At 45.3% G+C, this 26,084-nt stretch overlaps 7 protein-coding genes across 19 annotated transcripts; 4 read left to right on the top strand and 3 right to left on the bottom strand.

Moving 5' to 3' along the window:
* Window position 1: 1 nt before the first annotated feature.
* On the bottom strand, window positions 2-1,201 carry LOC6494081. Of its 2 annotated transcripts, XM_044715713.1 has the most exons (5): window positions 1,098-1,201; window positions 941-1,007; window positions 552-867; window positions 326-491; window positions 2-263 (listed from the first exon to the last, which is right to left on the bottom strand). In XM_044715713.1, the coding sequence occupies exons 3-5, from the start codon at window positions 822-824 to the stop codon at window positions 121-123; spliced, it is 582 nt and encodes a 193-aa protein (XP_044571648.1). In that variant the 5' UTR covers window positions 825-867; window positions 941-1,007; window positions 1,098-1,201; the 3' UTR covers window positions 2-120. The 2 variants fall into 2 exon arrangements, with proteins under 2 accessions (XP_044571648.1, XP_001961014.2); XM_001960978.4 differs by lacking the exon at window positions 1,098-1,201 and having other exon boundaries at window positions 941-1,096.
* LOC6496494 (protein lingerer) lies at window positions 1,183-11,348 on the top strand. Of its 9 annotated transcripts, XM_032450314.2 has the most exons (15): window positions 1,184-1,263; window positions 2,989-3,406; window positions 3,465-3,639; window positions 3,717-5,089; window positions 5,156-5,592; window positions 5,825-5,932; window positions 6,056-6,160; window positions 6,307-6,416; window positions 6,472-7,073; window positions 8,079-8,213; window positions 8,272-8,397; window positions 8,461-8,712; window positions 8,834-8,989; window positions 9,952-9,984; window positions 10,455-11,348. In XM_032450314.2, the coding sequence occupies exons 2-15, from the start codon at window positions 3,017-3,019 to the stop codon at window positions 10,551-10,553; spliced, it is 4,101 nt and encodes a 1,366-aa protein (XP_032306205.1). In that variant the 5' UTR covers window positions 1,184-1,263; window positions 2,989-3,016; the 3' UTR covers window positions 10,554-11,348. The 9 variants fall into 9 exon arrangements, with proteins under 9 accessions (XP_032306200.1, XP_032306203.1, XP_032306201.1 ...); XM_001960979.4 differs by lacking the exon at window positions 9,952-9,984; XM_032450315.2 differs by lacking the exon at window positions 9,952-9,984 and having other exon boundaries at window positions 6,472-6,977.
* Window positions 11,349-11,737: 389 nt separating this feature from the next.
* On the bottom strand, window positions 11,738-12,568 carry LOC6494080 (vacuolar protein sorting-associated protein 28 homolog). The gene has a single exon (XM_001960980.4). The coding sequence runs from the start codon at window positions 12,457-12,459 to the stop codon at window positions 11,827-11,829; it is 633 nt and encodes a 210-aa protein (XP_001961016.1). The 5' UTR covers window positions 12,460-12,568; the 3' UTR covers window positions 11,738-11,826.
* Window positions 12,569-12,977: 409 nt separating this feature from the next.
* On the top strand, window positions 12,978-18,569 carry LOC6496495 (solute carrier family 2, facilitated glucose transporter member 1). Of its 2 annotated transcripts, none has more exons than XM_032450323.2 (7): window positions 12,978-13,165; window positions 16,352-16,456; window positions 16,538-16,698; window positions 16,897-17,491; window positions 17,548-17,760; window positions 17,819-17,921; window positions 18,145-18,569. In XM_032450323.2, exons 1-7 carry the CDS (start codon window positions 13,139-13,141, stop codon window positions 18,396-18,398), a joined length of 1,458 nt encoding a protein of 485 aa, XP_032306214.1. In that variant the 5' UTR covers window positions 12,978-13,138; the 3' UTR covers window positions 18,399-18,569. The 2 variants fall into 2 exon arrangements, with proteins under 2 accessions (XP_032306214.1, XP_001961018.1); XM_001960982.4 differs by lacking the exon at window positions 12,978-13,165 and adding an exon at window positions 14,778-15,345.
* Window positions 13,183-21,089, bottom strand: LOC6494079 (sugar transporter SWEET1). Of its 2 annotated transcripts, XM_032450324.2 has the most exons (6): window positions 20,917-21,089; window positions 20,750-20,861; window positions 20,001-20,228; window positions 13,801-14,030; window positions 13,557-13,732; window positions 13,183-13,490 (listed from the first exon to the last, which is right to left on the bottom strand). In XM_032450324.2, the coding sequence occupies exons 3-6, from the start codon at window positions 20,009-20,011 to the stop codon at window positions 13,371-13,373; spliced, it is 537 nt and encodes a 178-aa protein (XP_032306215.1). In that variant the 5' UTR covers window positions 20,012-20,228; window positions 20,750-20,861; window positions 20,917-21,089; the 3' UTR covers window positions 13,183-13,370. The 2 variants fall into 2 exon arrangements, with proteins under 2 accessions (XP_032306215.1, XP_001961017.1); XM_001960981.4 differs by lacking the exons at window positions 20,001-20,228; window positions 20,750-20,861; window positions 20,917-21,089 and adding exons at window positions 14,316-14,393; window positions 14,456-14,703.
* A 133-nt stretch (window positions 21,090-21,222) lies between these two features.
* On the top strand, window positions 21,223-23,306 carry LOC6496496 (solute carrier family 2, facilitated glucose transporter member 3). Of its 2 annotated transcripts, XM_032450322.2 has the most exons (5): window positions 21,223-21,407; window positions 21,547-21,830; window positions 21,894-22,494; window positions 22,554-22,875; window positions 22,930-23,306. In XM_032450322.2, the coding sequence occupies exons 1-5, from the start codon at window positions 21,285-21,287 to the stop codon at window positions 23,181-23,183; spliced, it is 1,584 nt and encodes a 527-aa protein (XP_032306213.1). In that variant the 5' UTR covers window positions 21,223-21,284; the 3' UTR covers window positions 23,184-23,306. The 2 variants fall into 2 exon arrangements, with proteins under 2 accessions (XP_032306213.1, XP_001961019.2); XM_001960983.4 differs by lacking the exon at window positions 21,223-21,407 and having other exon boundaries at window positions 21,532-21,830.
* Window positions 23,307-24,112: 806 nt separating this feature from the next.
* Window positions 24,113-25,992, top strand: LOC6496497 (solute carrier family 2, facilitated glucose transporter member 3). Its single transcript, XM_001960984.4, has 5 exons — window positions 24,113-24,341; window positions 24,407-25,150; window positions 25,210-25,422; window positions 25,484-25,586; window positions 25,646-25,992. Exons 1-5 carry the CDS (start codon window positions 24,225-24,227, stop codon window positions 25,906-25,908), a joined length of 1,440 nt encoding a protein of 479 aa, XP_001961020.2. The 5' UTR covers window positions 24,113-24,224; the 3' UTR covers window positions 25,909-25,992.
* The last annotated feature ends 92 nt before the right edge of the window (window positions 25,993-26,084 follow it).

The following is a 26,084-nucleotide window of genomic DNA, read 5'->3' on the forward strand; positions in this document are numbered from 1 at the left end:
CTTACAGGTGAGAGAAAAAACCTGTTTTTCATTTTATTCTCACCGCTAAGATAAACATTAAAGTTAAGAATATTTCACTGGCTAAATATAAATCATATAATTTTGAATATCTTTGACATACTATTCGCTGTCACTTAAGGCACGTTCTAATTTTCTCTTCAAGTCGTAGTTCCTCTTGTGGTATCGGGTCTTCATGGTATGAAACGCAGCCTTTATTTCCTTAATATAGTCAGTCTGGGTGTATCCACTGGATCTTTGGATTTCTAAATATGAAGATTTGAACATTTAGCTAATTAAGTAATATAGATATCCCTAGAATACTTACCGAAAATTGTCTTGTTTATGTTTTTAAACTTTTTAAAAGACTCTTTATTGCATACCCCGTCGTAGTTAAAAGCTATCAGGATTTCGTAGTCGAATAACTTTGACCAGTTCTTCTTCAGAGGCTCCACTTGGCCGTTGGGCCTTAATATACGATTCATCATTGAAGCCTGAAAAGGGTGTCCATTTTGAATATGTAAAAATAAAGTATAAGAGCCTAACGAACTTACGTATATGTTATCCTTGTGGGACAACTCAGTGTCTAGGTTTTCCAGCTCTGTGGCATCCGTCAACGGAAAGTAGTCCGACTCGAACTCAGGTGGCTCATTGCGGTGCTTCATTTTTGAAACCTGGCTAAGCAAGGAAAGGATCTCGTCTTGGTTCGCCAGGATCTCGTTGAGCTTTCCCTGCAACTCCCTAATGTTGTGCTCCAAGACATCGTCACCGGTCGAATGCAACGGATCGTTCAAGCTTAGGAACTCTGACACATCGACGTTAGTCATCGTGTCCGTCACGAAGTATAAGTTTAGATTTAATCTCCAATTCCTGAAATTAAAATGCAACACTTATAAACCTTATAAACCAAATATTTTGTTTTAAAAACTACGGCAAAACAAACCTGATGTTTTTGTTGACACTAGAGATGGGTGGTAACCGAGCGTTTCAACCGATAAGTATCGAAGTGTCTGTGTGTATTGAAATGTTTGTATTATTTGTTCACAGAAATACTATTTCATTTCCGTGAGCACATTTTCAGTAAGAATAAACATACTTACAGGAGTCAGAATTTTGAAATTTTAAGATTTTTAAAAAGACTACTTTGGAAAATCGAAAGTAGACAGGGTGACTCGCTACAACAATAACAATCGGAGGATGTTTCGTTTTTCCAACACTGATCGTATATTCCATTGTTTTCCAACACTGCTAATAAGAGCATTTGAGGTACTGTGTGTGGCTCTGGTTTAAAAATTTGTTTACACGCCTAAAACTCGTGATCGACGTCCAGTTTTTGCGTCAAAATGTGCCAAAAGTGCCCCTGCACTGCTGTGGAGTGTTTTTTCGATGGACGTCATTCGTTTGACAGCGGAAAAATCTATTGAAAATTCAATAGTCTGCCGCTGTCTGGAGCGGCAGTGTCGCCGTCAATATAATTGCTAGGGTCCTTGATTTACATAAGAGTGAGAGAGTCAGCTAGTGTGGTGATTGCAGAAATGGCGTCGAGTATGTGCACATGGCCAAGAACAGACGGTGATTATAGGTTGCGGATTAGAAAATGTTTTGAAAGTGCTTTATGCCATTATGTCGATTCGTAATGCGTTGTGGTTCCAAAATCGGTCGGTGATTAATATGTATTAACTGACGGACATCCATTCCGTTCTTCGGCGAAGTGTACACCATTTTGTCCGGTTTTCCATTCCTCTTTGTGCGCTTCATTCGTTTCGGCCCTCGCATTCAGTGTTGCCAAGTTCCCAAAAGCGTGGCTAGTGATGTGAACAGGCCGTATCCTATTGGAAATTAATGGTTTTCCTAATCGTTTTTTAATTAATTATGTTAAAATTTTCCAGGCCATATGTTAGCCTTTGCTTGACCAAGGCAGCCTTTAAAAATGTTTGCGAAATTCTCTTCTGTTTGGCACCTGGCAACACTAAGCCTCCCGCGTTGCGGGTGCGAGCGAGACGCCGGTATGGCAGATGCAGAAGAGCGAGCACAAAAGCGAAAGCGGAAAACCGAAGCGACGAGGCCAAGGAGTTTATAAATCAATTTTTGTGTATGCCAGGTCTTTTAAATCCCGTTGCAATTGTTATAATTCTGTTTGGATGTGCCCCCAGGGGCGGTCAAGTCTGGAAGTCCCATAGTCCCCTTAGTCCAGAGCCCCTGATGGACGGGCGAACCTTGTTGCTTGGAGTGTCGGTGGACGGCACAAAGCATGTGCATGTGTGTGCGTGCGCGGGTTAAAGTGTGTGCCAGCTTCTATGAATAATGTATGAAAAGGCGTTATTCATAGCAAAACGGCAAAAAAAAATTGATAAAAGTGTTTTGACAACAAATTTGAGTGATTCAGAGTGCAATTGGTATATCGGGGTCGAGTCACTTCACACCACCCTCCCTCTGACCCACCCCCAATGGAAAAACGATGGCTTGATGCGCCTCGGTCACGTACCCCGGCACCCAGGCCACCCCTGTGCCCCGGGCTTACCTGTTTTGCCAATACACACGCCGCTATCACTTTGCACCACCCTCTCTCCTCCTGCCCGCTTGCATTAATTTTTGTTATTTCTGAACGTTTGCTTTGTTTGTGCGTGTGCCGCTCTCTCTCTGGCCCTCTCTCACTCCCTTCCGCCATCACTAGCGATAGTGTGTGTGTGTGTGTGTGCTTGTTCACGTTCTTTCATTCTCTTTTATTAAATGTACATTGAACTCTCATCTTGGCAGCTTTTCTTTTGTGGCGCTCTTCGGCCACTTGTTTCAGCAATATCCGCAGATAAAATCTGTCTGTCTGGGACTCCTCCTGCCACCAGCCCAGTATCTAACTATAAGTCTTCCAAGTTCTCCAAACTTAACATTAGGGATAAACCCAGTCAGCAGAGAATTTGAAATTATCAGTCAGAGTGTTAATATTTATCTAAGCCGGGTTCTGATTCCGTTTCCGCTCTCATACCTTTTCAGCTAGATTGTATATACAGTGTACATAGAGATGAGCACACAAACTCGTTCAGGCGGCGGAGGTGGAGGCGGCGGCCATAGTCGCAATCAAAAAAAATCAAATGCCAGCAACTCCGGCGGAGGAGGAGGATCCGGATCCGGTCATGATTCAGTCTCACATGCTGCTGCCGCTGGCAAGAAAGGCAACCAGGATGCCAGCAAGACAGACAAACCAGAGAAGGCCCAGCCCAAGGCCACCACCGAACAGCTGCGCATCGCCCAGATCACCAATAGCACCACAGAGGATCCGCAGATCAATGAGAAGGTCACCCTTCTATTGACCATGACCCAACGTTCCGAAGAAGAGGTCTGCTGCGCCCTCAACGAGTGTGACTATGACCTTGAAGCAGCTGCTAATTTCTTGATCGAGGAGCTACCCCAGGTCAGTAGCTCTTATTCTCTTCCCACTACCCAGTGAATAATCCCTAATCCGCTTGCAGGGTGCATTTGCCAAGTACGAGAAGAAGCGCAAGAACAAGGCAGCGGCTACGGCTGAGGGCGCCGCCGGAGACGGAGACTGGGCTGATGGCAATGGGAATGCGGACAAGCGCGAAAAGTCGCGCAATCGCAGCTCAAATCGTGGAGGAGGACGTGGCTCCACCGACAGTCGCGGCTGTAAGTTACTAACTTCTAAAATTGCCTTTTTCTTTAAAAATAGTTTTTAAATTCTTAATATTTGTGTTTAATTACAGGGCGCGGAAGAGAGACCCGTGAGAACGAGCGCAACCAGCGCGAATCTCGTGAGCCTCGGGCTGGTGGTGATCGTGGTGAGGATCGCATCAATGACAACTACCGCGGACAGCGCAACGGCGGCGGTCGCAATGGCCCCGGCGGCGGAGGACGCGGCGGTGGTTTCGTCTCACGTTCCGGCCGTGGTGGTGGCCGCATGGGCGGACGCGGTGGTGGTCCACGCGGTGATCGCGGCACTGGCGGACCCGGCTATGGTCCTGGACGCAGCGGCAATGCCAACGACGATCACCACGAGGTCGAGCTGTGGGATAACACCATCGCTCAGAATGCCGAGAAGCAGCAGCAGGCCCATGACGACGCCTGGGGAGATTGGAATAACGAGGAGTATGAGGGCTCGCTGAAGGACAGCAAGGTGTTCACCACCAGTAATCTGGGCACTCAGACGGCAGCCAGCGTTGTGAGCGCCGGTGCAGGCAACACCACGGAGTTGGCGGCGCCGCCAGGTCTCGAACACCATTTGGTGCAGCAGGGATCTCATTTGGACGATGGCCCGAGCAGCGGACCAGCGGCTGTAACGCCGCCAGCAACGCTTACAGGTTCGGCGGCCACGCCCCTGTTGCAGTATAGCGCCGCTGTCAGCAATCCACCGCCTCAGCTGCAATCGCAGTCCCAGGCCAGCACACAATCCGGTAGTGGATCGGGTGCTGGTACGGCTGCCAGCGGCGGAGCGGGCAGCACTGCTACTTCGTTTGTATCCGCCGCCCCCGACACATTCTCAAGCGCCGCCTCGGCAGCCGCCACCTTGGTGCAGCAAGCTCAACAGCAGCAGCAACTCCAGCAGCAGCAGCAGACGACGCCAATCAAGCCGTCGGCAACGCTGTCGGCGGAGCAATCTCAGTATTTCAACTCGCTGTCCAGCCAGGGTGCTAGTCCCGGAAGTGCAACGGTGCCGCCGTCGTCGGCGAGCTACCCTCAGAATCCGGTTGCAGCTTATTCGCAGACAAGCTCCAGCGGGAATCTAAGTCAGTATGCAACGTACGCACACGCCTTCGCTTCGGGAACGGCGGCGACGACCGGCGAGCAGGGACAGCAACAGCCGCAGGTGCGAAGGGCTCGCGTCAAGCTGCCGCCACCCTCGAAGATACCGGCGAGCGCCGTGGAGATGCCGGGCGACAATGCGCTGAACAACATTGGCTATCTGGACGTGCAGTTCGGCGGCCTGGACTTTGGCACGGACGATAGCTTCGAGGCGCTGCCCGAGAAGATCAGCTCCGGCGTTGGCTTCGATGGCCAGCAGCAGCAGGCGGACGACTACCAGAGCAAATCCCAGCCGCAGCAGTCGGCCCTGTCGTCGAGTCTGCAGAGCTCCCAAATTGTAAGTAAACGGGTCTAGTTCCTTCTAGAGGCTTCTAATGTGATCTTGTCTTATTGTATCGTTTAGGGCGACGCCTTGAGTGCCGCGGGCTATGCGAGTCGGTCGACGACACAGCAGCAGCAGCAGCAGCAGGGCGGCAGCTCGGCAGTTAATGTCGGCGCGAACGCCCTGGACCAGCTGACCAAGAGCGATCCCTACGGGCAAACCGCTAGCGCTGGCAGTGCCTACCAGAATGCGTATCAGAGCACTGGAGCGGCCAAGGGGGCAAGTGGTTATCCCACGGCAGCGCCCGGATTCAACAGTTCCAGCTATGCGAACGTGCAGAGCTCGGTGGCCAGCAGCTATCAGCAGCAGGGATATGGATATCAGCCGAGCGGCGTTAACGCGTACCAGCAGCAGGCCAGCACGGGGCAGAGTGGATCCGGCGTCGGGGTGACGGGCGGTGGGGGTGCGGCGACGCAAAACATTCCGGTCGGAGGCAGCAGCAGCCAAAACAGCACCAGGTGAGAACAGCGCTCCCAGCTCCTGCCTAGTCCATAAGAAATGTTCAATTATTTCATGTTCTTTGTATGCGAACTAAGTCTAACATCCTGCACCTTCGTTGCGCCACCCAAATGGAATATAATATTCATATTATGTTATCGTTCTCTTTTCTTCTAACACACACACACGTTCCAATGCTCGCTCATGCCCTAAAACCAACCAATCCTCCACCACGCACTCCGCACTTAACAGCGGCAATGCGAGCTCTGCCTACCTCACATCCGGCTACTCGACACCACAAAGTGCTTACCAGTCCAGTCAGAGTGTCTATGGCAACACCGGGCTGTCAAACAGCAGCGGGTAAGTAGTATTCCCCATCCCACTCCATCCCATCCATGTCGGGGCGGATGAGAGACGCTACCCCAGCCAAGGGAGCAAGGCCCCCTTATCACTTTGCCTAATTGCGGATTCTTGACCGTCCAGGTTTGCTAGCAGCGCCAGCAACGCGTCCTCACAGTACGCCAACTTCAGTGCCAGCGCCAAGCTCAAGGATGCGACAACGACCAGCGGTGGCGCGCACTACGACAGGTAAGATCTATGCTCCGTGTCCTTGCATGCTGCTCCTCCGCCCCTACTACTACTACTACTAACTAACTACTGACTAACGCATGCCCAGACAGCAGGAGCTACAGCACTTGAGGCACTTAAACATTGCCATTTTATTGATCTTTCAGTGTCTCCACCAGCAGCGGCGTAAGCAGCAGCAGCGGCAGCGGCACTGGCAACGGTGCGACGGGAGCGGTGAGCGGACAGACAGGTGCTAACCAGGCGGCCGTTTCAAACAGTAAGTGTTACTTTCTAAGATAGTGACTTGACTTAATTTTAACTTAATTTTTTAGATAATGTAAGCGGCAGCAGCTCGGCCAGCAATGTGACGACGGGCGGAGCGAGTGGAGTCCAGAGCCAGGGTGGCGTAAGTAGCGCCGGCGGCGTTGCCGGTGGCAGCGTCAGCGGTAGTGCCAGTGCTACAAACGTCGGTGTGAGTGTGAACAACAACAACAACAACAGCAGCAGCAACGCCGGCTCTGTGGGAGCAGCGGCTGCCGTCGCCGCCGCCGCCGCCGCCCAATCAGCTGCAGGAACCACCGCTGCAGTGCTGGCATCGCTGACCAGCAAGAATAGCAGCAGTAGCAGCAGCAGCGGTGGAAGCGGCAGTGTTGCCACAACGACGGGCAGCGCCGGCGGAGGTGCTGGCGGTGTTGCGGGATCGGTATCGGGAACGGGAACGGGCACTGGCAGCGGCAGCGTTGGCGCGTCGAGTGCTGGTGGTGCTGGTGGTAGTGGTGGTGGCAGTGGCAGCGGCAGCGGTAGCGGCAGCGGCTTGGTGCCCACCAACATCCAAATGGTTAGTCAATATATTCAGACTGGATTGCCATACTATCAGCAACCAGTGTATTCCTACGAGGAATTACAATTGATGCAACAGAGAGTGCCACATGTGGTGAGTTCATGGAGAAAAGAAAAGCAAATACTCGTACCAAAAACCAAACCAAATCAAAACCAACATCTACAAATGCAACATGCAAATACGACCAATCAAATCAATCAATCAAATCGAATCTAATCAATCAGTAATACCAATCGTATCACTATCAAAATAAATATCCTCCCATATAATGTTCGCTACAATGTTATATCGCCCAAACAGTCAAATCAGTCTAAATTTTGTATTTAACGCATTCGACAACCGCTCAACCACTGATCGTCTCCCGCTGCTCTCTCAGGCAGGCGCTAGTCCAGATCCACATCTTGATCCCAATCCTCATTTGGATATGGATTCTGATTCTGGTTCAATTTCAAATGCGAATCCCACCCACTTTCTAACCGTTTCTCAGCGCGTGCATTGTAACAAATTGTAAAAAAAATAACATTTTCGCGATGTCTGTGACTGAATATTAATAATACTATGTCTGTGTGATTGTGATTGTCTGAATAAGTTCACACTTTCTCTTGTCATTCCTTCACCACACCCCTCCATTTTTTTTTCAATCCATCCGCTACCGATCTCTCATCCATAATTCCACAAAATTAAATATATATCCCTGTGTATTGCTTATCCTCCAGGCTCTGCTTTAAGTTCTAAATTAATCAAAAAAGATAACCACAACTAATCTTATTATTTATTCGATTGGGAATGCAAATCTTCCAAACATGGGTCTTGCAATCCTGATCGACAACCTAACCTCCTCTCCCCGCTCTGCAATCCTAATCCACAGATTTATTTCTCTCCCCCTCCAGCCATACTAATCCCACATCCCACATTTTTATTCACATGTATATGTTCTTCATTTCATTAACTTTTACCATTGAATGGAAATGGAGCAGAAGCTTTGCCTGATTTTCCAGCCAAGATCTGGCAAAGCTTCGCCTCCTTATTTCACAGCCATCGCAACCACAAACAAAGTGCTCTCTTGCCGGCCACCTAACAATCTCTTCTCCTTTGCAGCAAGGATACTATGATCTGAACTACCCGCCAGCCAGTTTGGGCGCCGGTCGGGACAACCTTGGCTCCGTGGCCTACTCGGCAATGACTGACGGACGCTTTGCCCGCACAGACAATAACTCCAGTCCGGTGGGCAATGTAAGTGTGTCATTAGATTCCTGCCAAGGAGGTGCTAATTGGTTTTTATGGTTTTTAGGTTTCCAACACCATGTCACAACAGGCGGGCTCCAGTGCGCCCATGCTGAATGTTCCTTATGCCTATTTCTACGGCGGCAATGTGATGCCCGGTAGTTTCCAATACGGCACTCCAGCTATTTATCCAGTAAGTACACTGATGATGACTTGGAAATGTGTATCTAATAGTTCTTGGCTTTGGAATCATTAGCAACAGATACAGACGGCCAACACTGCCTCCAGCGGACAGTTCCCTAAGCCGTCGTACAGCGCCGGCTATGGCTCGACCAGCTACGACACCCTCTCGCAGACGACACAGGACTACGGCAAGGGCGGCTACTCGTCGAACGTCAACCAGCAAAACAAGACGCAGACAGTGTCCAACCAGTCGCAGGCCGGCACTGGCTCCGACCTGACCTCGTCCATGTACGGCAAGGGTCATGTGGCGCTTAATAAAGTTAACGTAAGTACTAGACAGAGTCTCTAGCTAGACAGATATTCTGTCTTGTAGTTTGTAGATTTGTAGAGTTGGAGCACTCGTGTTGAATTATTATTTTAATGCATCTACTACCCTTCCATTACAGTCATACGACAAGCAGAGTTTCCACTCAGGCACACCGCCGCCATTCAATATGGCCAACACACAAACGGCTGGTGGCACCTCGGCCCAGCCGTACGGCATGTATCTGCCGATGCCAGCGGCCGGACACCACAACATGATCCATCAACCCATTCATCAGGTAGAGTCTGATTTAGCTCCCCCCCAGGTTGTTGTAGGCAGAGGTGGTAGGGAGGCGGATAACCAGGTCCATGTCCATGCTACCGGAACGCAAGTGACATTCCAACAGATATGGCACAACACCACCAACAACAGCAACACAGGGGATACGGAGAGTCCGTATCCGAATTCGAATCCGGTACTGGAACAGGATCAGGGGGCCGCCTCTCGGGAGGACAACTTCGATCAGAATAATGTCCAGAACTATGTTAAGGACGATGTCAGCGGCATATCCTTCTTTGCCGACTGACAAGATAAGAGGCCTAGGGAATACCATTCCAGAGCTATTATCCCAAAACATAAATTTTAGTTGAACCACTAAGTAGCTCCCAAGAATCGGCACCACCAAACACCGCCACCACCACCATCTTGTTCATTTGGCCTTGTAAACAGTTTATTATTTTTGTCATTTACGCTTAACACACGCAACACACACAACATCCACTATTCCTGACTATTATTTTGGTTTGTTACTTTGCGGTTTTGTTATAAAAATACGGCATGGATTTGTTAATATTTGTAAGCAAGAAAGCACACTCACTCACTCCCTGTATAAGTCTAACACAACTACACCAAGCTAATGTTTTGTACTAACTAAAAGTAATCACTCGCACTGACACACATAACTAAAACAAAATTGAACGCACACTAATCGCCCAAAGTATTATTTGTGTTTAAAAATATTAAAATTTGTTATAATTTGACGACTCTCGTGTAAGCCATACTAATACTTACATTTCATGCATTTTTCATGCTTATTTTGGAGACTTCTTTTGAGGTTTGATTTAAAATTTGAATAGCGACTAGTAGCGGTAGTAGATTATTCTACTGAACTGAGAGAGATTTGTTAAATGCATGAATATGTTCTATTGTTTGACTTTTCTTTATAATTTCTTTTGATTTTTTTTATGGGACAACAATTAGATGGACGGCAGGATTCATAGCTCATCCCGCCGGGTAAGTTCCTTTGTTGTAATCACATGTAAGAGTTGCTATAATTTTTTTTTGGTGGTGTTTTGTATATTTTTTACTTTTAACCCACGCACGCATGCTATTACCTTCCACCAACACGTAACTTTTCGATCTCATTAATTGTATCACCTGTTCATTTAGTAGCTTGTTGCATGAGAGTTCCATAGAGGCGGCGGCATATCGAAAAAGAAGGAATCCGCGCAGCATCATCATTCATGAGCCTTAATCACTCACTACTTGCTGCTGTGTACATAATCAGCGACTATGTAACTATGTACTATATATATATATAATTGCGTGTGTGCTCCTATATGTTAACCCCACATTTTGTGTATGGATGGCCGAGTGGAACCGTGAGAGGCAAAGTGTTCTGCCGGCAGATGGCAGCATCAGAAGATTTTATAAAAAATTTGCTTAAAACTCGTACTGATTTGTGTCTTAAATCCGAATTGCAGGACTCGAACAGCGCCGGACAGCGACAGCAGTCAAGCAGCCAGTCCAAGTCGGCCGGAAAGCAGGGCTACTCACCCTCGTACTGGACCGGCCAGAACTAGCTTTTGGAGCACACGATCTGGCGGCCCCTGCAGATCGCCCGCGCAAGCGAGTTCTACAGCCTACGCAGCATCAGCAGCACCAGCACCAGCAGCAGCAGCATCATCAACTCTAGCAGCACCACAACAACTACGCCTATTCAACACATCTATAGCCGGTGCGGCAGCTATCCAAGAACGCTGCCCATCACCCACACCACCACCACGATAGTAAATACGGTGGCGGCAACCGCATCTTTGGACGCCACACCGTCATCAGCATCCACATCATCATCATCAATAGCAGCAGAAGCAACCATAGTAACCACAAGTCCATCGGCGGCGGCCACTCCAGGCCATTTGTTGATGCTCGTAAAAGATACACCACAACCACATCAGGCCCCACAGCAGCAAAAACAGCAACACCCCCTCCAAATCGCCGATGGGGCGGGGAGCGAGAATTCCTCGCCAGCTTCGGAGGAGGATTATCTAATATACGAAGATAAGCGATCATACTTTACTTAATAAGAAACGTTTTTACTACGAACGCACTGTAAAGGCGCCGCCCAGCAGCGTCCTGACCACGCCTCCCCTCCCCCTCCCCTGCCCCTTCCTCAGACACACACACACAAACACACCCATACACACACACACACAGCATAGAGAGGTTTCAGGTGGTTTTCAGGTAGGAGACTCCCTAATCCACAGCAATGACACACTCTCAAAACAATAAAAACAAAGTAAAACATACAGCAACATCCGCATAAATATACCAAGTACCATTTTCACATTGCATACAAATAAATTTACAAAGATAAAGAGTAACAATTATTAATTATTAAAGGCGTAAAACGATTTAACAGATTTAAGAGCGTAAGAATGAAACCGGAAATAGCAACAGTAAATTAAAAAATACAAGTATATATTAAAAGGAAACAAAACCACAAACATAACGTGAATGAGTAAAAAAAAAAAACAAAACAAACAAAATTAATTATTGTAATCGGTTTAAACTTATATGTATAATTATAACCTTAATATTTAAACTAAATACAAAAAAGAAGATACGATTAAATCCAAACAAATGCAAAAAAAAAAAAGAAACCAAAATATTTGGAGTTTTATTTCGAAGAGTTTAGAAGGTCAATCTCCTATGTATATTTCTGAGTCATCTGGGTATCCTTTTTTTAAATTAAAAAATCAATTAATTAAGTATTTATAAAACTTTCTTTTTAATTCGGAATATACTATTTAAATATAATGCTACATGTACACAATGAGAAACGAATAACGACAGCTACTGGCTGTGCAGCAGCTTGTTGAAATCGGCATAGGACGACTCCAGGTCAAAGAGGAACTGACGGACCTGACTTTCGCTCAGCTCGTCGGAGGCCTGCATCTCGTTGAGGGTGCCCAGCCACTTCTCAACCTTCAGCTTGGCGTCAAAGTCCTCGGGAATGAGCGAAAGACGGATCATATTGTCGGCCAGATCCTTGACGTCCGGCTGCAGGGCGTCCATTGTGTTGATCTGCAAACGCAGTTTGTCCATGATAGTGATAAAGAGTGACACGATCTCGGCGATGCACTTCGAGGTGTTGCCCTTGTCGTCGCGTATGGTAATGGGTCGGTCCTCTTTAATCCGCTCCAGCGCCGCCGGGCAGTCCAGGCGGAACTTTTTCACAAACGACTCAACGGTGGGGAACTCGTCGCACTGCACCTGCTTGAAGGCCACCTTGTACTGCACCAGATACTTGGAGCAGGCAGCCGTGTACTCCTGCGGCGTAATACAGTCCCTGATGTAGGCCTTCTCCAGTTGCTGGATTGTGTTTATGATCGCGTACAGATCAGCCATGTTGTCATACTTCTCGCGTTCGCGGGCATTGCGAAAGAGCTTCACTTCCTCGTACAGCTCGGCGCTATGCTCCTGCATCGTGTATTTCAATTAAATTTCTTTGGATGAAAATAAAAGCGAAAATGTTTCCACAAAGATTCCTATGACGAATTCGTCTATCGATAATATAGTGATGACACAGAGCATTCGATTTCCCAAGGCTAGTGTTGGTAAAGATCCAAAATTTAACGGTCGCTACTTTCAAATTAAAATCTTGCCCGCAAAAATGTTTAATCTGTATTATAATCTCACAACATACACCTTATCGTATACTGGGTTTTGCATTTTTGGTAGTCAATAAAGATTATAACTTTATCTGATTGATCATACATCGGTTAACTTTCCGCATTATGATAAGGAAGTTATTGAATTAAAACGGGGGGTACTCATTCATCAGAACACCCCCTGGCCCAACAGGAAAATTCATTAAATCAGGGGCACCGAACGCTAATACACGTTCAATTAATTTGACAGTTTATGGCCCCGAGTATCAGCATATCAACCTTATCGATACCGTTGACCGCAGCCCAGCAGAGTGCACCAAGTTCACTTATTACCCACAGTTGGCAATTCGTTCTCAATCGGCACAGACCGGGTTATAACGAACGCGTAACACTCGGTGTGGTTATCCGGATTTAGAAAAGCGAACTGCTTATTCAATCATTTACGAAAAGATTAGTGATTCTATCAAGGACTATATTGTACAGAATATATTCCAATGGGCACGACAAATCCGCAAGAGAAAGTAAGTACAAGTAACAGTTGTGACAAATTGGGGATTTTTAATAAATATTTTACAATAAATATAGGCTTACGTATGTCTATAGTAAATAAGCTTGGCGTCTAAGCGAGAAGCATGTTCGACCATAAAGTTATACTAAAATATATATCCTGTATGCGACACACTTGAATACCGTAGCAAAAATGCGTGGCTGTATCAAATCAGTCCCCTAAAATGGCACCGCCTGTTCAACAAGCTTGTAGCCATGGCCGGAATAGCTCCGCGGCGGGTAAATAACAAACAATCCCAGCTGCAACAGGGACAAAAGGCAGCCCAGAAAGTTTGGTATCTGAAATTGAGAAAATATTTGCCACCGTTAGTAATTAGCCAGTCTGATGGCGTGGGAATTAAGCACCTGGATAAACGAGTCCGATATCAGTATGCCATAGATTAGCCACTGCAGGCTGACCAAAAAGGACGTGGCAATCAGGGGCAGAGGCAGGCTCTCCGAGTTCTTGGCCCGAATGACATGCAGTAAGCTGGCGAGCGGGGCGGCGAAGAAACACACGGTTACGACACAACAAACGATTCCTGAAAACAGTTTAAAAATTTTATGATTTATAGGGTTACATGGACTGCAATTAAAAAAGATTTCGCACCCGTGACGTGTATCATCTGTTCCCGCTGATCTTCCAGTCGATTGGTGTACCAGATGACCGAAATCAGTACGGTGAGCGCGAAACCAAACTGTTTTATAAAGGCACGTTTGTTCACGGTGAACACATAGTAGACCAGCGTGTAGATCAGAAACAGCGTTGAGCCAATTATGTTGACCAGTACAATGCTCTGCTCGTTGGTTAAAACGCCGTACCGAAGCCAGAAGCTGCAGCTGTTCAAATAGAATAAGAAAGTTTTTGTTTAATGCGTTTTTGGTAAATGCCAACCAGGCAGCATGATCCTTTTCGAAATTATAGCCTCGAAATAAAATCTATGAAGCGTGTGTAAGAGGGGGTGTTACATACATATGTTAACCACGTTTGCTAATATCTGCAACACATGTTGGCGGGATTTATCAGCGCACTATTTATCGCAAGACGAGGCAAGACCAACACCCCCACCGAGACCAATTCGAACTTATCTTCAGAGAAGTGTCACGTCGGCAGTTTTTACTTACGATAAAAAGCCGCAAACGAAGGGAACTCCAGAAGAGTCGCCGGTGCTCTTCTTTTGGATGTACTTTCGGCAAATCATACTATTAGGAAAATATATTTAAAATTAAATTAACCGAACCAGATCAGTTTGGGGAGCACTTACGCGCCAGACAGGAACTGAAAGACGGTGCTTATCACCGCCGTCGTGGACAGCAGGGAATCGTAGGCCACCGGCGACATAGCGCTTTCCTAGTTCCTAGTACCTATTCTAAAGTATAATTAACTAACGGTGGTAAATAAATACGCTTCTTAATACGACGTCAACAAAAATTGAACAGCTGGCGATGCGCGTAGAGGTGTCACTACGAGACTCGATAAGTATCGATAAGTTTTTGCGTGCGCGGTCGGTTTGAAAGCTGGGAGAAAGAAGAGAGAGCTTTTGAGCCCCAGAAAGTTACCGGCAAACAGAAATACCTCGTTATTTCTCGAAACTATTTTCAATTTCTTAATCTTTAGTTTTTAATATTAAAATAAAGAGTTTTCCATTCACATTTAATAAATAAATTATTTATTCATTAAATAAAACTGGTTTTAATACAAGGTATCTTAAGGTCGACCATACTTAAGGGGAGCTTTTTCCCATAGCAGCGAGCGCCGACCGTGCTCTTGGCTCCAACACAATTCGGTCCCCGCACATTTCGGCGTGCACTGCTGGCGGTGCGCATTGTTTTTACTCAGTTTTAATTCCAAATTTTTGAATCGGAAATGTAAGAATTAGCATTCTAGTACTGATTACTGCAACCGTTATTGTGTTATTCAACACTGCCGAAACGATCGCCGGAATACGAATTTGGTTAATGGTTTTAATTTGAAGTGGTTAACACGCACAGTGCCTTAAAAGTGCTCTTGACATTGTTGTTAGTACGTTGCAAAGTTCAACTAAGCATACGCTCCGTAAATATGGCCAGCAAGAGTCACCAGGCGGAAGCCCAGCAGTTATACCCCCAGCCCACAAGAGTGGAACTGCTAGCAGTACAGACGGAAAGCAACCAGGTGAGGCGAGAGCGTTAAAGATCACCTAACCACCACCAGTTCTGATGCTATTGTTGTTGTCCAGCTGTGTCAGCTCACTTTCCTGCACTTGCACCTTTTCTTTGTTTTTATTTTACGCAGTTTTATCTCTCTCTTCGGATGCTGTTTTTGTGAAAATTATCTTTTGTGTTCCTCCCAAGAGCGTCTGCTGTACGCATTTTATTTTTATTTTCCTCTCTACTATTTATTTTTGTTCCTATATGCACATGGTTTTATGTTAAATATATACTTGGAAATGCTACAAGTGCGACATTGGGTTAGACATCTAAATACAGTCTCTAACGCAAATATAAGACCGCTCCCTAACAGTAGCCATAATTTATATCTCAGAAATTCCCTTTATGAATCACCAAGTCAACACCATTCCCCAGTTTTATATCTAAACTTTTCTTTATTCAAGTTTAGGGTTTATATCTTTACTGCTTATACTGTGAAAATAGTTAGATAAGATACGAGTTAGTCGAATATTTAACCAATAAAAACGGATAAATAAATATATATGGTTCTGTCTTTATAATGTTTGTATTTCGAACTCATACAATTCTGCTTCTCACTGTACTATAGAACCAGTACATATTTTTGGCAAACAAACCGATCTCATTATCAGCTAAATTTTTCGGTCAAAATCTTATCAGCCATAAAGAGACACCGCCTGAGGGCGTTTAGATTTGATTAGTCTAATCCACTAGAGTATATATTTCATAAATAGTTTTAAATACTTAATCCCCCAAGCTGACCCGAACTGTCCCTGAAAACGAAATGGAAAGTTTTGACCCTGTGTCAAGATTCGCCATAATTAGCGGCAATTATTCAGATTCATTCCAATAGTAGCGATAATCCAGCCCCCCATACGAATAAAAATGTGACGCACTCAACTGTCAACAGAGTCCAACTTTTAAACACGCAGAAAACAAATGATTTTTTAAGTACAAACTTTTAATCCCTGCCTTAAATCCCTACTTTTTAGAAACCAAAATGGACCAATCTCCTGTTACTGGTGTCCCTGGCGACGACATTTGGCGGAGCAGTGTCCACGGGATACTGCATAGGCGTTATCAACGCCCCCTCCAAGGTGAGAACCGCCGATTAGGCGGTAAAACCGTCGATCGATTTCGGTTAAATAAACCCGAACCCTCTGCCCTTATCTTTACAGCTGATGAAAGTATGGTGCAATCAGACCCTGCACGACACCTATGGCAGCAACCTGAGCGAGAGTGGCCTGGATCTGTTGTGGTCGTGCGTGGTTTCTGTGTTCCTGGTCGGTGGCGCCATCGGATCGCTGGGCGGCGCTGGAGCGGCCAATAAGTTTGGACGGTAAGTTACTAATCAAGGCGATAAGCCCCATCGATTTCCTCGAGTGCTTCTAATCCGCTACCTAATTCGCATATCTTGAAAGCCACTAAACTCTATAGTACTTTCCGTTGCGTTAATCGTATTTTATAAATTCAATTTATATAGTTGAACCTTTAAGAAAAAACAAACAATACTAAGACGAATCATTTTACCTTCCAGAAAAGCATGTTTCCTCATTTGCGGCGCCCTGTTCACCATTGGAGCCGTGCTGTTCTTTTTCTGCCGCGCCGCTGGCTCAGTGGAGATGCTGATCATTGGCCGTTTCATCGTGGGCCTGGCCTCCGGGCTCGTAACCGCCACTCTGCCCATGTACCTGTCCGAAGTGGCCCCCCAGGCGTTGCGCGGAACTCTGGGTGTGTTCTGTGCCGTTGGCGTGACAGGAGGTGTGGTTGTGGGTCAAGTGTGCAGTCTGGGTGATGCCTTTGGCACCGAGGATCTCTGGCACTATGCTCTGACCGCGTACATGGGTCTCATCCTGATTTGCTATCTGCCATCGTACCTGTATCCCGAGAGCCCGAAATTCCTGTATATCGTCAAGGGTAACCATGCGGCGGCCAGGCGGGAGCTGCAGCGCCTGAGGGGCGAGAATTCCGAGGATTTGATTGCCCAGGAGATTGCCGAGATGGAGGCGGAGGCCAATGCCAAGGTCCAGACGAGCAGCTTCTGTGATGTTCTGCGCGATCCCCGGCTGACTCTTCCCTTGATCATTGTCTGTTGCTTCCATGGAGGCCAGCAACTGTCCGGCATCAATGCGGTTGGTATAGAGTTTTATGTTTTTAAATGAAATATTAATAGTTTTTTGTTTTTTAGATATTCTACTACTCGGTGTCCATCTTCGAGAAGGCTGGTCTGTCCACAGAGAACGCACAATGGGCCAATTTAGGTGCTGGTTGCCTGAACTTGCTCATCTCCTTGCTGGGACCCTGGCTGATGGCCTATTGCAAGAGACGCACCCTGATGATGTTCTCCTGTGCCCTCTGCTCTGTCTTCCTGTTTACCATCGCCTTTGTCTTGTACTATATTGTAAGTCTTAGGGATTCTATATTAAACCCCTTCTTATTAATACTCTTTCTTCCTTCAGGACTTTGTGAGCTGGTTCGCCATTGCCTGCATCTTCTGCATTATGGGCTACATTTTCTTCTACCAGTTCGGTCTGGGCCCCATCCCCTACTTTATTGGAGCAGGTAATTGAAAGTCGCGTGACTATTATTTATACGCATTCTTTGGACTCTAGTGCTCGTGACTGGGCCAGCTGCTCAAGTTTCGGCGAACTGGACCCGATATAGAATGGGGTTCATTGGCACGCCGTCTCCAGACAGACTGTCGTATTGCTGACGCAATATAATTGGACGATTGTTTTTATTTATATCCCATGAACTGACTTTGATTATGCTTTTCAATTTGCAGAACTGTTCGAAGTGGCGCCCCGCTCCGTGGCCATGTCGATGGGCAGTCTGTCCTCGTGGACGTGCAATTTCATAATTGGCATCTCGTTCCCCAGCCTGCAGAACGCGTGGGGCGCCTTTGTCTTCCTGCCCTTCTCCATTACCTGTGTGCTGCTCTGCTTGCTAACGAAATTCTATCTGCCGGAAACCCACGGACGAGATCCGTCCGAGGTGGCGCCCCTCGTATCGAAGGGCTTCCGCTCGAAGGTCAAATAAAACCTGGGCTTCTCTTACAATTAGTTTTAAGTAATTGCCAATGTGAGGCGTCCATCTTACCTCGTCCAATCGTGTGCCTTTCTCGACAATAATCCGAAGGCGAATTGTAATTTCTTTCCTAGTTCGTAAGTTCTTTTTGTACAAAATCCAATAAATGATAAAATGAAAGTACTTTTAAGGCGGGACACCCTGTAGGAGAGCTTTGAGAACTCTGTTCTATTATCACGCCTGCACAAGTTCAATTAATAAGCCTTTTGGGGGACAAAGCGGCAACTAATGCTCGGTTAATTAGATTTATTGTTGGAGACACTGCGTCTCAGAATCGAAGATACATCACTGAATGCTCTTCCTTTACCTGCCTTTCTTTAAATACTCTTAATAAATAAATTATGGTATGCTAAGTAAAGCTTAATTGTTTAATTCCTGACTGATATATAATGTTTTTAAGACGTTTTATAGTTTAAATATTATTTTTATGTGGAGGTTCAGAAGAGTATAAATGTGAAGAAGTAACCCCAAAACAAACAAGCGCTCCCCGTGTCAATGATAAGAAAACAAGCACTCGACAGACAAATACGTTAATTTTATCTACGCCGGGTTCTGTGCTGTAAACGTACTATATTTTGCCATGTCTCCTCATGTAACTGTGCGTTTGTGTTTGTGATTGATTTGATATTTACGGCTCTATGATGAATCACTGACTTGTTTGATGGCTGTAGCGTGTAACGGTATTCTGAGCTGTTTAGGAAGGATTCGTACTTGCGAGGGCACGCTATAGAGTCCGGCTCTAGCTCGTCGGCTTTGGGGATGGAGATCTTGCTTCGTACAAATCCTAACACGGCCACATTTAATATTAAATAAAGTCCAGAATTGAGCGTGCAGGCGACAAGATAGACAGATAGATGCTAAACCGGAAGAGCGGAAGAATTAATTCGACGCGGAAGAGATGGAGTTAGAAAGAGAGAGAGAGGAGAGAAGTAGAAAGTTTGCGATGCCATAGATGTAAATAGGCTCGCGTACTGCCCACCCTACCTTTGGTCACAGTCCGATAAAGCATTGCTTTAGTGACCCCTTTCACACCCTACAACCGTGGAGTCATCAGCTCAGTTCAAACAGGAGGTTTTCAATTCATTATAAAACAGATTTAATTCAATTTAAAACTAATAAAAATTTGGCTAAGGCTAAAGAGGTGTTCGACATTATTCCTAATTGTTTGCTTGCATAAACAAATAGTCTAATAATACGGGAGGAAAGCTTATAAGTAAGATTTATAAAACAATATAAATTAATGTAAATGTTTAAAGAGATATGGGTTTATATATAATATAATAAAATTTGGCATGAGTAAATATCGGTTTTTTTTTTTTTAGGGATAAATAAATTTCAAAATAAAGGTATTAGAAAAAAATGATAATATTTAAAATTCATTAGGATAGGGTATTCATTAGTCATCAGTTAAATCATTTAAATGAAATTCGTGCTCTTGTTATTTTTTTTTATGTTAAGATGAAGGAGGAATGGATTAAATATAATATTAAAATTCAGTGGGACTCAAAAAATTTTTTTTACAGTGTATATGTAAAAGGTAAATAGACCACTCACTGTAAATCCATCGGCGAAAGATCGATCTCTGCTTTGGGTTGCTGTAAATGAGTGTAATGAGGCTTTTGCACACCATAGAATTTTAAAACAAACTTATTTTCGCACGAGGATTAAAATTAAACGATTTAAAATTAAACTGACAACCATTTTGTTCGCGAAAGTTTAAAAAAAATTAAATATTATCTTCATATTTTCCAATTCCGTTTTTTTTTCCACTTCACTAAAAGCCTGTAATTAATTTAAATTTAAATTTATAACTAAAACTATTGACTAAAAGAAAATAAAATTAAAACATTTTTATAACGCATGTGAATTGGGGGATGAAATGTAGATGAGAAAAGAGAGAAAAAAAATGATCGCCACGAGTTTGGAGCTGGGCGGCTGGGCTAGCGGTTTTAATAATTTCTCTTTTGCTCCTTATTCCATGGCTGGTGGGGTCAACGGCCTTTCACTTAACGGGTCTTGAATTCGTTGGGTCTGCAAATCCTCTTTACACCATCCCTACGGTTAATTTTCCGGCCACTGAGTGTTAATTTCCCGGCACCAATGTATTAGGAGATGAAGATGATGATGAAGATGGTGGTGAAGATGAGGGGGGGAGACGGATTACCCGATCGAGGTTAAGCCGCTCCTGAACTGGGAGCCTCCACCAGGAGCGCTCCCGGGGTGCTTTGAGGTGGACCGCCTGAATTTTTAAAACGGCCACAATAAGTACCCTGGAGGTATTAGAAAACATATTTCATATTCACCTGATAAATTTTGATAAGGCCGCCACGAGGTCGCGCTTTTATAAAGCCGCGAAACAAAAACAAAAAAAACCCACAAACACAGGCTTAGGCTGCCCTTATCACCGTTGCAAATCTAGATAAGCGTATGCATGTAAATAAAAAAAACATACGCATGATCTGCAACTTACTTGGTAGTTGATAAATAAAAAAAATGAACACTGCACTTGCGCTGCTCTTGCGCTGATAAAATTTACACTTGCAGAGAGATACTATTTGGGCGTCTGCACTTCTGGGTGGTTTCGAAAGAAAAGACCGAGCATGGAACAACCTACATTCCATTTAGGTTACCGGAAATGCAGAACAGCTGATATTGCAGCTTTCCTAAGCCTCCCTGCTGCAGCTGATCCCGCGCCTTAACAATTTGGCAACTCCCGAAGTAAAGCTTCGCTTTAACTATCGGTAAAAAAAAAACCCAATTTACAAAGCCGATATGTATATCGATTGTATTTGTTTACAATTTTAGTTTTTTTTTTTTTTATTTATTATTATTTTGAAAATGACTCTTCAGTCGCCGCTACATGGCACTCTGTCTTTACGGCTGGATGCGAATCATATTCGGTTTGGCTCTTGGCGCGCCAGCATCGTCGATCGCATCGATTCCGTCATGGTTGTCGTTATGGTAATTTTTCTCCTCTCCAGGCACCTTTTTTTTGCAAACACTTTCTCGCTCCGGCTCCGAAACAAGTTTGTTGCTTAAGTCTTTTGTTTTTATCAACGGATTCGTGGTAATTGTGTGTTATCCTATGGTCTCGTTGCAGCATGTGACTCCGGTCAGAACTAGTGGATGGACGCCACTCCTCCTACTTGTCTGCCTGACTGTTACTCTGGGCACGACGATTCCAGTGGGTTACTTCTTCGGCGTCCTCAACGCCCCGGCCGAGATAATCAAGAAGTGGTGCCAGGACATCCTGGCCAGTGAGTACGACACCATCGTGACGAGCGGCCAGTTGGACATACTGTGGACTAGTATAGTGTCTATCTATCTGATTGGTGGCATATGCGGATCCTGCTTCAGTGCTTTGTGCAGCGACAAGTATGGCCGGTAAGGAACTACTTTCGCAATTATTTAAATAGATTTCTTATCAGAAGTCTCTCGACCTTCCAGCAAGGGATGCCTCTTGATAAGCTGTGTGATTCTGGTGATTTCTGGCATTCTGTTTAACTGGTGCCGTGCCGCCAAATCCCTGGAGATGATAATGGTAGGCCGCTTCCTCGGCGGCATTGCCTCCGCTCTGATCTTCACTGCCCAGCCCATGTACCTCCTGGAGGCCGCTCCCTCGGAGCTTAGTGGCAGCGTTGGCGTTTTCACCTGCATTGGAGTGACGGGTGGCATCTTGCTGGCCCAGGTCTTCACCTTGTCCCACTTACTGGGTAACGAGCGGCTGTGGCCTTACGCCTTAAGCGCCTACTCCTTGCTGGTGATGGCATCGATGGTGCTCATTTGGTGGTTCCCGGAGAGTCCTCGCTGGCTTTACCTTCACAAAGGTGACACATCGGGCAGTGAGCACGCCCTGCGTCGTCTGCGGGGCAACGATGCTGAGGAGGAAGTGCAGCGGGAACTCCAGGAGTTGAAGGCAACTCTGGAGGCCAAGGACAATAACAAGGCCAGTTCCCTGTGCTCGGTTCTGAAGGATAGAGAGCTCTGGATGCCTCTTATACTGGTGTGCTCGTTCCAGGCTACTCAGCAACTCAGTGGAATCAATGCGGTAAACGATATGTTTTTTATCCTTGGAGTGGGATTCTAATAATCCTTGATATCCAACAGATCTTTTTCTACTCCCTGGCGATCCTTACGGATGCTGGCTTCTCCTCGGGAGCAGCCACTTGGCTGAATCTGGGAATCGGTGGCTTCAATCTGTGTACATCGCTCCTGGGACCACTCCTTATTCACCGATTCCCCCGTCGCCCTCTGATGATGCTTTCATGCTCCGTTTGTGGGATTTCCCTCTTTGCCATGTCCTTTGGCCTCTTTTACCTGAGTTCCTCGGACAGCACGGTGTTGACCTATTTCTGTGCCGGCTTCATACTCAGCTTCATTCTGGGCTTCCAGCTTGGTCTGGGTCCTATAGCCTACTTCATTGGGTCTGGTGGGTATCTGGATTATCGTTATTATATGAGACTTTAAATTATAACCGTAACAGAGCTCCTGGAGGATCAGCCCCGTCCAGTGGCCATGTCGATGGGCAGTCTCTTCTCCTGGATTGGGAATTTCCTGGTCGGGATGTGCTTCCCCCTGCTCCAGAGTGTCTGGAGCTCGTTCGCCTTCATTCCCTGCATGTGTGTGTGCATCTACTGCCTATTCCTCACGTGGCGATATCTTCCGGAAACCCGAGGACGAGATCCAAAGGACGTCAAGCCTTTAATGAGCCAAGGATTCGCCTCAAAGTTGAACTAAGTTTTTACATTTTTATGACAAAATAAAGTAGCTGGACTATATTAAAGAAAAAACTGTGAAACAAAACTTTTTTGAATTTATATATTTTATTTATTGTAAATATATGAAAGAACTTAACAAAGATTCTGTCGCAACTATTTAACTTAAACAATTGTTCTTAAAAATATAAATATAATTTTGAACGCTGTTTATATAGCACTTTTCGCTTACTCTTATCGAGGAAAGTTCTCAAAGTCATTTATTTTACATTATTGAAACACTCACTGCTACAGTTCCAGATAAAATTCTTTAAGCCCTCATTTCCTAAAGTCGATTAACCCAGTTTATACGTATTATGACCTTAATTTTATTTCCACAAGTATTTCATTTTTTTAACATATATAGTATCTACAAATATAGACTTAGTTTAAGGTCTTATATAATTCGAATGTTAATTGAAAGTCAAGCAATTTTTAAAAATGTTAGAAAGAAAACTTGTCAAAAAATATGAAAAAAGAAATTAAAAATAAAAAATGCAAATAAAATTAATCTAGAAATGAATAAGGAACATTTTTAAAGCAACAAGTAAGCTCTAAAAATTTTTGAATTTTTGAATAATTAATTTTTGAAATTTAAAGGGGAAAATTTGACAAAAAACTAAAAACAAAATAATTTTTCTTTATGATTTTTATGAATGGTAGACAATTGATCCAGACATCGTTTAAAGTATTTCGGTTGTGAATCGGATATTTTTGGGCAAAGATATAGTCTGTTTAGTAACTCACATTATCCTCCTTTATTTTTTGTGGTTCAATTTGAATATTTTAATTTTTTTTTAAATTTAAAGTATTATTATTGTTAAAGTCTTGTTTAAGTTCCAAATTTAAACGAAATAAATAGTTTAAAAGACAAATATATATTTTTACAAGAAAGCCCTAAGTTATGCTGTAAAAACTTAAATTTAAAAAACACCTTACTGCTTTTAGTGTCACATTTTTAGTCATTTTATAAAAAAAAAATTGAAAAAGCTTTCAAGCCAGTGAAGAAAGTGAAGATTCCATCATGGCTGAGGGTCAACAGGGATGGACTTTCATGCTGATGTTCATCTGCATTTTTGTCACCCTGGGCAGCGTCATTCCCGTTGGCTACGCATTCGGAGTCATCAATGCCCCGGCGGCGGTGGGTGGTCGGATCATAAGATCATATCTTCTTCATCATCGTGAATTGATTCATCTGATTCCTAGTTTATAAGAAGTTGGGTGGAAGGCTCCTTCAACAGAAGATACTCCTCCTCCCCGGGCGAATCTCAGTTGACGGCTGTGACGTCCACCGTTGTGTCCATGTTCGTGATAGGTGGCACTGTGGGCACCCCCTTCGCTCCCATGTTCAATTCGTGGCTGGGCCGCCGCAACTGCCTTGTGCTCAGTGGCGTTATAATGGTGGTGGCTGCCTCTTTGCAGATGGGCTGCAAATTTCTGGACTCCATTGAGATGCTGATGCTGGGCAGGCTTCTCGGCGGCATAGCTGCCGCCCTGGTCTATGCCACGCAACCGATGTACCTCGTGGAACTGGCGCCCGCGGAGCTAAGCGGCAGTGTCGGCGTCTTCACCTGCATCGGCATCACCGGCGGCATTGTGGTGGGTCAGATCTTTAGCTTTGACTTTGTCCTGGGCACCGACAGATTCTGGCCTTATGCTCTGGGTGGATCGGTGATCTTCGTCGTCCTGGGACTTATGACTATTGTGTTCTTCCCGGAGAGTCCACGCTACCTGATCGCCAAGGGCAAGAAGGAGCAGGCCAAGGAAGCTTTGATGCGGCTGCGCGGCGACGAGGCACGGGTCAATACGGAGCTGGCCCAGATCGAGGCTGCCGCCAATGCCGAGGGTTCGCTCACCATGAAGCAGGTGATCTGCGAAAAGAAGTACTTGCTGCCATTGTTCATAGTGGCTTCTTTTCATTTCGTCCAACAAATGAGTGGAATTAACGCTGTGAATACAGGATATTCTGTAGGTCATCAATAGAAACTTAACTTTTCCCTCCTATCCAGATCTGGTTCTATTCCGTGGGCATATTCACTGATGCCGGGTTCACTCTCCAAGTGGCCATTTGGCTAAACTTTGCCGAGGGCGTGCTTAACCTCATAATCGCCCTCTTGGGTCCTTTCCTAATGGCCAGGTTCAACAGAAGGATAATGATGATGTTGTCCTGCATGGGATCATTTATCTTTCTTTGCCTGCTCGTGGCAGGCTTGATATTTATGGTGGGTCCAAGTCGAGTTCCTGGAATGCCCTAGGAATCGAAGTAATGTTTCCATTTTTCAGAAATCCATCAAGGAGGTGTCCTATGCCTGCATCGCATTCCTGTCCTTGTACATCACTGCTTTTAACGTGGCCCTAGGACCTGTGCCGTATTTCATTGGGGCAGGTTAGTTAACTTATTTGAAAATTCTACTTTTTCCTCATCCTCATATAATGATCCTCCAGAGATCTTCGAGTCGGCTCCACGTCCTTCGGGAATGGCGTTCGGCAGCTTCTTCAATTGGCTGGCAAATGTCATCCTGAGCATGGGATTTCCCATGCTCAACGAGGTAATCGGACCATACGCCTTCCTGTTCTGTGCCTTTTTCTGCATCTGTGGGTTCTGCATAACCTTCTGTTACCTGCCGGAGACGAGAAATCGCCAGCCGCAGGAGGTGGCTCCATTGATGGAGAACGGTTTCAAATCCAAAGTAAAGTCGCCTTCATGACTATTTCGATTTTTTCATGAGGAATCTTTGTAATTTGTTATTCCCGTACTGCTTCTAATATTCTAATAAAATATTCACAGAGTATAGATGGGTCGGTATGGAGGTCGGACACTCTGGGGAGAGCGGCATTCCTCTCGCAGCCTCCCATGTATACCGAGTCCAACAATGGAGGCGGC

Source organism: Drosophila ananassae, chromosome 3L (genome assembly GCF_017639315.1).
Source record: "Drosophila ananassae strain 14024-0371.13 chromosome 3L, ASM1763931v2, whole genome shotgun sequence".
In the NCBI taxonomy this organism is placed as follows: domain Eukaryota; kingdom Metazoa; phylum Arthropoda; class Insecta; order Diptera; family Drosophilidae; genus Drosophila; species Drosophila ananassae.

Coding starts and splice junctions, on each gene's coding strand:
- LOC6494081 (XM_044715713.1), bottom strand. CDS start 824: ATGACTAACGTCGATGTGTCAGAGTTCCTAAGCTTGAACGATCCGTTG. Junction 492..551: donor CCCACAAGGATAACATATAC/GTAAGTTCGTTA, acceptor CACCCTTTTCAG/GCTTCAATGATGAATCGTAT. Junction 264..325: donor CATAAACAAGACAATTTTCG/GTAAGTATTCTA, acceptor CTTCATATTTAG/AAATCCAAAGATCCAGTGGA.
- LOC6496494 (XM_032450309.2), top strand. CDS start 3,017: ATGAGCACACAAACTCGTTCAGGCGGCGGAGGTGGAGGCGGCGGCCAT. Junction 3,407..3,464: donor TGATCGAGGAGCTACCCCAG/GTCAGTAGCTCT, acceptor ATCCGCTTGCAG/GGTGCATTTGCCAAGTACGA. Junction 8,398..8,460: donor GCACTCCAGCTATTTATCCA/GTAAGTACACTG, acceptor TGGAATCATTAG/CAACAGATACAGACGGCCAA.
- LOC6494080 (XM_001960980.4), bottom strand. CDS start 12,459: ATGCAGGAGCATAGCGCCGAGCTGTACGAGGAAGTGAAGCTCTTTCGC.
- LOC6494079 (XM_001960981.4), bottom strand. CDS start 14,532: ATGTCGCCGGTGGCCTACGATTCCCTGCTGTCCACGACGGCGGTGATA. Junction 13,733..13,800: donor ACAGATGATACACGTCACGG/GTGCGAAATCTT, acceptor AACTGTTTTCAG/GAATCGTTTGTTGTGTCGTA. Junction 13,491..13,556: donor TATCGGACTCGTTTATCCAG/GTGCTTAATTCC, acceptor TCTCAATTTCAG/ATACCAAACTTTCTGGGCTG.
- LOC6496495 (XM_001960982.4), top strand. CDS start 15,253: ATGGCCAGCAAGAGTCACCAGGCGGAAGCCCAGCAGTTATACCCCCAG. Junction 17,492..17,547: donor AACTGTCCGGCATCAATGCG/GTTGGTATAGAG, acceptor TTTGTTTTTTAG/ATATTCTACTACTCGGTGTC. Junction 17,922..18,144: donor CCCCTACTTTATTGGAGCAG/GTAATTGAAAGT, acceptor TTCAATTTGCAG/AACTGTTCGAAGTGGCGCCC.
- LOC6496496 (XM_032450322.2), top strand. CDS start 21,285: ATGACTCTTCAGTCGCCGCTACATGGCACTCTGTCTTTACGGCTGGAT. Junction 21,408..21,546: donor CCGTCATGGTTGTCGTTATG/GTAATTTTTCTC, acceptor GTCTCGTTGCAG/CATGTGACTCCGGTCAGAAC. Junction 21,831..21,893: donor TGCAGCGACAAGTATGGCCG/GTAAGGAACTAC, acceptor TCGACCTTCCAG/CAAGGGATGCCTCTTGATAA.
- LOC6496497 (XM_001960984.4), top strand. CDS start 24,225: ATGGCTGAGGGTCAACAGGGATGGACTTTCATGCTGATGTTCATCTGC. Junction 24,342..24,406: donor TCATCAATGCCCCGGCGGCG/GTGGGTGGTCGG, acceptor TCTGATTCCTAG/TTTATAAGAAGTTGGGTGGA. Junction 25,423..25,483: donor TGGCAGGCTTGATATTTATG/GTGGGTCCAAGT, acceptor TCCATTTTTCAG/AAATCCATCAAGGAGGTGTC.